Below are 8,642 nucleotides of genomic sequence, written 5' to 3' on the forward strand. Positions count from 1 at the left end.
TGGCCATTCAAACGATTTTCTTAAAGAAATTCATGTTTATTCAGCAAGGAAGCATTTATTTGTTCAAAAGCGACAGCAAAAGACATGTATAATGTTACAAAAGACTTCTGTTTCAAATAAATGTTGTCCTTTTCACTTTCTATTCAACAAAGAATACCGAATTCTTATGAAAAAAAAAATGGTTTCCACAACAAAGTTTTCGACCTTGAAAATAAGAATCACTAATAACATCAGTATCAGTAATAATTAATAATAACTGAGCAGCAAATCAGCACATTAGAATGATTTCTGAAGGGTCATGTGACACTGAAGAGTAATGATTACCTGCATGTGACAGGTTTACAAACTATGGTAACTTGTGCTAGCTAATGCCTAAATCTTCTTGTTGTTTGTACGGCTTACATACAGCAAACCATAAAGAACAGCCAATAATGAGGCATATGTTTCTATATGGTTTTCACGAGTTGCTAGCATGCTTTAGCACACTGTTAACATGTTTTAGCATGTAGCTAGCATATTTCTACTTTTTTTCTTCACTAAACATGGAATTCTCTTCAAAATACTTTTTTCTGATCACAGAAAGAATTTCCCATTACAATGTGGCATGAATACACTTTTTTTTTTTGCTAATGTGACCTACCTAAATCACTCAGTTACCAAACTGATAAGATAAACTTGGAGTCTTGCTAATAGGTTGCAGTAACTTAACCAAGTCTATATCTGCTTCTCTTCGGCTGTTTGCGTATCTTATCTTATTCAGTGGGACTAATCTGGGGTCTAACTAAAAGCATGTCTGTTTAAGCTTAAACACGCTCGACTAAAACAAGAAGCACACTGTTCATCCTGAGAAACACAAGAAGAAACTCAAGTGCAGTCTGAGGTCCTAAAGTGGACACAGAAGAGATTTGTAAATTTGTGTGTGTGTGTGGGAATGTTATGAGAATGTAGTCACAACCCAGCTATCAGGGAATGTTCTCAAATGTTCTGGTATTTCTCTCAAAGTTATGAACAAACATTCCTCTGGTAACGGTATTAGAACATTTGTTAAAAGTTATCCACTCTTTAATTATCTTAAAATGTTAAAACAAAAACATTGTTCATGGAACTTTTTTCTGGAACATTTTAGTTGGACAATCGTCTTTTTTTAATTACTATTATTTTTTTAATGTTACTACAGTACTTGTTTCAGAATGTTCAAAGCAGGGTTATTATAGTTAAAGGGGGGGTGAAATGCTCTTTTTCACTCAATCTCCTGTTAATCTTGAGTACCTATAGAGTAGTACTGCATTCTTTATAAATCCAAAAAGTTTTTAGTTTTATTATATTTATAAGAGAATGATTGTCTGTACCGTTTTTTCCCGGAAAAACACGACCGGCTGGAGGCGTGACGAGTGGGCGGAGCTGAAGAATCACGAGCGCCAGTAAGCTTTTGCGTTGAGAGCGTGTGGAAGCTGTGACATTACCGTGAGGAAAAAAAACCATCATCCAAAACAAACCATGGCTAACAGTCAGATTCAGCGTATATTTATGGTCCAGAATCAGATCCAGAAGCTGAAATTTAACAAGAGCAGCCTCAGCAACGACGTCTCTATGTGGTATGTACTGAAACTGTATATATTTGCTTAGCGGTTTTGGAAAATGACTAAGTTCCACTTTATATCGTCTTTTTTTTTAAGCTGTACATGTGGAAAGTGCAGTTTGATGACAACATCGCATGTTGTTTACTTGATGTGCTTACGCGCCGATAGCTAAGTTAACAACACAGAGATATTTGAAGCAGTTTTACTCACCGCCTGCGGTTCCAACACAGGATCGTGACCCTTTTTCGTTGGGACTGCATTATCCTTAAGAATAAACGATATGAAAATCCGGCGTCAAACTGGGCCTTGTTTGTAAAACAAGCATCTTCGAAATTCAGGGAACAAACAAAAACACTTGCACAACTCTGTTGATGCTCTGTTAAAATAAACTCCATCCACTGGTCCCTTAATGCTGTTTTTTTTTTGGGGGGGGGGGGGGAGGTTAATCTGTGCAGGGTTGTCTTGCCCTGGCAACCAAAAACACACTCCTTTTGTGACATTTCGCGACGCTCTCGCTCTGATCAGTGAATGTCTGTGCTCTCAGTGCTCTGCTATACTGGAGCGCGCGCTCTTCCGGCAGACGTGCCCTCAGGACCCATATAAGGAAATTCCGCTCCATCTAATGTCACACAGACCCATACTCGAAAAAAATTTCCGAAACTTGTGACAAATCGGAAGGAGTATTTTTTGAAAAAAAAATACTCCTTCAAACGTTCAACTTAATTTTTGAAACTTTGTCCATGTTTTGCATGGGAATCCAACTCTTTAACAGTGTAAAACACTCAGTACGCATGAAATAGCATTTTACCCCCCCCCCCCCCCCCTTTAACTAAAACTAAAACTAAAACAAAAATAAAAATGGTGTAAGTGTTGATTACATTTTAGTTCTCGTCCTTGGTGTGAACAACCCTTTAGTCAGTAGCCATCATAAATGGATCAGTACCTGGTCAGTGAACAATACCAACATCTGTCTTAAAGATTATATAACACGATGATCACTACGTTTGTGTTACCAAATTACATCCCGTCAGGAATAACCTGCCCGCGCTGTTTTTAACAGTGGTGGAGGAAACTAGAGGGTGACACGGAAGTGGATTTTCAAACTTCCCGTCTCAATCCCATCCCACCCCAATCCCGGAAGAATGACTCCCATTCCCTTCCACTCCCATGTTGTGTATTTTTTTGGCCAAAATCTGATCACAGCATGCCCACTTTAGTTGAATAAAAATCCAAAATGTAGTTTTTTGTTGTTGTTGTTATTTTATTGAACTGAATAGATATGCTTCACATTTGAAGGAGTGTTACAGAATGACATAATGGTGTTCCTCATGTGGCCAACCTGATCATGTCTAAAAGGTGTTTTGCCAACCAGACTCATTTAAAATAATTCACTTTTGTCTCTTATCCTCTTCTGAGCTGAACTACTGGTGGTCTCTGAGATTTGAAGGTTGAATGTGGTATGGGGAAAATGTAAAATATGTACAGCTGTAAAATATGAAGATAGCATAGAACAAAGTATATTTTTAAGGGCAAGAATTTTAAACCCTCTCAATGTAACACAGAATGGCTTCTTGTTCATTTATGAATATAAAACTGAACTTAGATTTTTGGGGATTTTTAATTTGTGTTCTAAAAATTGACAACAACGTGGTGCACTAAAGATTATTGTGCAATTTAGAGATATGTGAGGCGGTCATGATAAGGACGAAACACATCAACTCATTTTTGTCAAACTGAACTGCATCTGACATCACAAATAGTAACGGAATAAGAGTAAATTCATTAATGAGTATGTGAATTAATAATTTACTAATGTAACAATCAGATAGTGTTCTAACTGAACTCAGTCTAGTCTTCTACCTCAACAAAGGTTCTAAAAATAACTGCCAAATAACCAGTGGATCATTTTAGAACCTTTAAATTCAACTTTGAACCTTTTTGATAGCTAGAAGTCCATATGTGCACTTTAAAGTTCTTTTTTAAACTCAAAAGTTTCAATGTCTTCTAGAGCGATACTCTGCCGGACACAAATGTGGCTTTTTGTTAATGACTGTCCTCCTCCAGGATTTAACAGAGGAACAGCACACTACCAGTTAAAAAACACACTGTAATCGTCTGTCACAAACAATTGCAGTTGCATTTTTCATCAATACTTTTATTTATTTCTCATCCGATTATGTTCTGGCTCGCCATCTATTGGTGAATTGGCCCGCTGCCAAACTTATTTACCTACTCCTGCTCTATATAATATAAAACAATATGATATAAAACTAATATGAGTGCATAGTGAATGCTACGAGTCTAAGAATGTTTAGACCATTTATTATTAATACTTAATACGTTGGCAAATATACTTTGTAAATATATTTCTTTAGATGTTTAACGTGCTAACCAATAATTAGTTTCTTTGATATAAAATGTGCTTTTCACGATAATACAAAGCATGCGTGGATCTACGACTACTTAATCATACTATATATAAATATATACATATACCGATATTAATATGCTCCCAGACGTTTTTAGTTGCTGTTTTGTTTTTTGGGCCCTTTGTCTCTCAGGTGTCAATCACTAAATATTCATGGCCATTGTCACAAAACATGTCTAAAAAATATAATGAATATATTGTTTCCTGTGAAAGAGTAAGCAGAATGAATTTCACATCATTTTGAAGTAAATATTCTAGACCACAAGACTAGACAAGATTACTCAAGTCTTATTCAGAACTATTCAGTACGAGTTTATGACCTTATTTCAGCTACATTTTTTCTTTCCAAAACTTACTAACCACTCATAATATATATATATATATAATTTATTTATTTTCTAAAAAAATTGCAAACATGGACATCCATCTAGCTCACATATTATTTTAGCAGTTTGTGCTGAATAAAAAATAAATAAAAATGTGTTGGCCAATAGTATAAGTAGCTGAAATAAGCACAAATGGCAGAGCATGTCAAAACATCTCAAGGGCCCCAAAATGACCTCAGCTCAGACCCCAGAGAGTTAAATAAAGAAAAAAGAAAAAAAAGAAAAAAAGCATGACCCCTTAAATTCAAAGCAAAACCCTCAGTGAGGAACGAGCAGTATATGATATAAATATATGAATGATCACTTCGTCAAAACAAAAAATTATTACAAACCATCATGCATGTGTTGTGAAAGCAGATTAAAAAAAACATTTATAAGTTATGTGCGTATAATTGTATAAAATAGTGTAAAGTTGCATTTAATAATAAATGTGTGCAACCACAATAAAGTGCCAGAAACAGACTGCAATTTGCGTGTTCCCATGATAAGCAATGTCTTTAATGTCATTCTTACACAACCTTGCATATGTAATCCTACTCAAGGCTTTGATCACTGTGTCTCACAACAGAGTGCCGCCCACATTTTGGATGACACCGTACTGTAGTGACATCAGCAGATATAGACAATTCACAAGGCTAGCGAGCTTAGGGGAACGACAGACAAACACATCTACGCAGTGATGGAGGTACAGATCAAAGACGAGTGAAGAAGAAGAAGAAGAAGAACACAATAAGGTGTGACATTAGCACTACACTGTGCCACATACTCAAGATCTCATCCTGTAATAAGTGTTACAGAGTTTCTACGAAGATCGAGTCCTTACAAGTACACACTAAATAAATCTCACATGGACACCAGCAGGCTATCAGCAACTTGTTGTGGAAAGAAAGGAGAGATCTGTATACAGAAAAAGAGGTTAAGGACAGGAAGAGAGGAATCGACTGGAAAACAGAAAATGAGAGGAGGATAAATACCCCTTTTTCACCAAACTGGCTTGAGGGCTGAACAATGATGCATCTCGTAAAACATTCGAATCAGTGCCATCGAGAGAAATATCAATAAAATTTAATATGCTATGAATGTTCAGAATAGATTTAAACATCCAAATTAATTTCAGTTCGTGTCACAATTAATATGTAACTAGCATTCAATTTGTGAGTATATTTCAAAATCATTTCATTTTTTATGAACTTTTAAGAAAAAATCTGCACATGCAAAGTAATTTGAATCATTGTGTTTTTGCGATCAAATTTACTGCATGGTAGTAGTCCATTTTCATGTATGATATTTGTAAATAATTCATTTCGGTTTATTTTTGCTTATGAATTATGCAATGCATTTTGACGTACAAAGCACATCACAAGTGATGCATAAGGAATAAAATGACAATATTTGTCTACTTAATGCTTTATATATAATAATAGAAGAGGCATTATCCAGGTTCGAATCAAGTAGGTTTTAGAGATCAACGCCATTTTTCCATCTCAGAACTGCCTTTTCTTCGGTGGAGCGGTTCCTGTTCGGTTAACGGCTTCCTGTTGGTGGAAAAGGGATAAAAAGAGGTGAGGGTCTGAAGAGCTGCCCTGAGGAACCAAAAAAAGAGCACTGAGGTGTCTCAAAGAGACAGGAAAGATGGGATGCAGAAGAAAGAGAGAGTGTGAAACAAGGAGCAGACAGAGAGAAATAAGATGGGTGCTACGACAGCTAGAAGAGGCCGATCTCTCAGTTATTGGCGTCTCCCGCTTCGCTGTCCTGCTGGTCGCTGGTCCACAGGGTGAGGTTGTCCCGCAGGAGCTGCATGATGAGCGTGGAGTCCTTATAGGAGTCCTCGTTCAGATTGTCCAGGTGGCCGATGGCGTCGTCGAAGGCTTCCTTGGCAAGCTGGCAGGCCTGCTCGGGCGCGTTTTGGATCTCGTAGTAGAAGACGGAGAAGTTGAGTGCCAGGCCGAGGCGGATGGGATGGGTGGCCGGCATGCTCTTGCTAATATCGAAAGCCTCTTTGTAGGCGCCTTCGGAGGATTCGACAGCAGAGGCCTTCTTTTCGCCTGTGGCCACCTCGGCCAGGTACCGGAAGTAGTCGCCCTTCATCTTCAGATAGAAGACCTTGCTCTCCACCTGGGTTTCGTCACAGTTTTTGATGAGGTACTGGTCCAGCAGGGTGAGAACGTCTTGGCACACCGACTCCAGCTCCTTCTCGATGGTCTCCCGGTAGACACGCACCAGCTCCAGCTTCTTCTCGTTGCCATCCGCCGCCGTCTTCTGCTCTATGCTGGACACGACGCGCCAAGATGACCGCCGGGCCCCAACCACGTTCTTGTAGGCCACAGAGAGCAGGTTGCGGTCTTCATTGGACAACGGCTCGTTCAGCTCTGTGACCTGATGGTGCAGAAGACCAGGTCAATGATGGGTCAATAAATGCAATTTAAACAAGTTGATGATATTTGCAGCCAAAACTGGCAGATTTAGGCTATGCAATAATAATAATGATAAAGGTTAATATTCACTGATATTAATAGAACCTCTGATATATTGCACATTTAGGAAATGGGAAACCTGAACAGTTATGATTATATCATGTCACATTGATATAATGTCATTTATGATAAGTGGATAAGGAATGTTATTAAGACAAGAGATTTTACTCTCAATTTTTAGTCAAAGCCACCATTTTAAAATTCCTTGATATGTCCAGATTTTCCACTTCACTGAAAATGTCAATGTCAAACAGTCAAAGTGACATAGTAACGACTAAATCTAATCAAATCAAATGGGTGATTTAGGGTGATGTTGCTTGCATTAATTAAAAAAAAAGGATAAAAACTACTGTAGAAATCAGCGGTGTCCTATTTGACCCAGGATGACTGACAGACTTTCATCCTTTGTGCTCCGATGTCAAAGCAGACAGCTGATGCTGCACAGCTGGGTCACATATTGTACTTTATTCCACATGTTTACAATTAAACATCAGCTGATGAGGAATCTGTCATTTTATTTGACTATAACAGCGTTGATCATTTCAAACGCAGCTCTATTGCTTTTTTTAATCCTTTTTTCTCAGATTCAGGGATGCACAACGGTTGTGGATGAGGGTCATAGCGCCCGTGTTCATCCACTGTAAGGATTATTCACAATACCGACCCGAAACCTACTGTTTATTAACCTTATCTCGCGACATCCGTCCCGTTTTTACCTATTGATTACTTATTATGATATATATCCTAATTATTTAAATGCACATTAATTGTTTTCCAATGTTTAAAGGAAATACTTCTCGAGAATTACAAATCGTTTCATTATTTTCCTGACCAGCATGTCGTTTTACACCCGTGTGACTTTTTTTTGGTTTTCTTTACAGAAAACAAAACGATAGGTTGAGCAATCTATTAGCGACCGACGGCATCCATTCACTTTCACTGCATCTGTTTTCCATACAATGAAAGTGAATGGAGTCTGGCTGACATTCTGCTCAATATCTCCCTTCGTGTTTCAGGGAAGCAAGTAAGCTATACTGGTTTGTAGCGACATGAAGTTGGATAAATTACTATAGGATTCCCATGAATGGTCAACTGTCCCTTTAACAGCATATTTTATATATAACAAAGAGATCCTGCTATTGACAAAGGCAAGAGATTCCTCAGTTACATAAACTAGAAATGCACCATTATTTGAGCATTACTGAAATAATTAATCTAGCAGAAAAAAACAACAACAACATGAATGCATCTATATTGCGTGTATATTAATAATAATGACCCACCAGCTTCATCGCGGAGGCCATATCATCGTAGCGCTCCGCCTGCTCCGACAGACGGGCTCTTTGGATCAGTTGTTCCCTATCAGCCATGCTCTCTGGTCAAAGGCTGTCGGTTCGCACCGGGCTCGGTCGGTTCTCAGCAGAGCACTCTCGGTTGTGAGAGAGCGAACGCGCTCCGGTCAGCACACAGTGCGCGAGCAGAATCTGGAGCAGTCGCGCACGTGAGCGTTGGACGGCGAGCCAAAGGTTGAAGGTGCAGATTTTATTTTACTCTATGTGTATATGTTTTTTACGTAACGCTTTCTTTCCCCTCCCAGCCCTCTATATCCTCCAAGTTTCGCCCGATTCTATTTTTTGTTTCTTTCGTCTTTCCGGGTGCTGCTGCAAGCGTCCTGTCAATCCTAGCGAACAGGGTGGTGGGGGAGATGGAGGGGGGTTGCGCGCACTCGCACTATTTCAGGATGACGTCATTTTCTAAAAATAGCCGCATGCCC

The 8,642-nt window shown here is 38.6% G+C and overlaps 1 protein-coding gene across 2 annotated transcripts; it reads right to left on the bottom strand.

Annotated features, from left to right (window-relative positions):
* Positions 1 to 4,862: 4,862 nt before the first annotated feature.
* LOC113054153 (14-3-3 protein gamma-like) lies at positions 4,863 to 8,637 on the bottom strand. 2 transcript variants are annotated; one of them, XM_026219502.1, is made up of 3 exons: positions 8,152 to 8,635; positions 6,085 to 6,770; positions 4,863 to 5,929 (listed from the first exon to the last, which is right to left on the bottom strand). In XM_026219502.1, exons 1-2 carry the CDS (start codon positions 8,236 to 8,238, stop codon positions 6,117 to 6,119), a joined length of 741 nt encoding a protein of 246 aa, XP_026075287.1. In that variant the 5' UTR covers positions 8,239 to 8,635; the 3' UTR covers positions 4,863 to 5,929; positions 6,085 to 6,116. The 2 variants fall into 2 exon arrangements, with proteins under 2 accessions (XP_026075287.1, XP_026075286.1); XM_026219501.1 differs by having other exon boundaries at positions 4,863 to 6,770; positions 8,152 to 8,637.
* Positions 8,638 to 8,642: the final 5 nt, after the last annotated feature.

Source organism: Carassius auratus, chromosome 35 (genome assembly GCF_003368295.1).
Source record: "Carassius auratus strain Wakin chromosome 35, ASM336829v1, whole genome shotgun sequence".
NCBI classification, from domain to species: domain Eukaryota; kingdom Metazoa; phylum Chordata; class Actinopteri; order Cypriniformes; family Cyprinidae; genus Carassius; species Carassius auratus.

Coding starts and splice junctions, on each gene's coding strand:
- LOC113054153 (XM_026219501.1), bottom strand. CDS start 8,238: ATGGCTGATAGGGAACAACTGATCCAAAGAGCCCGTCTGTCGGAGCAG. Junction 6,771..8,151: donor TGGCCTCCGCGATGAAGCTG/GTGGGTCATTAT, acceptor CTGCACCATCAG/GTCACAGAGCTGAACGAGCC.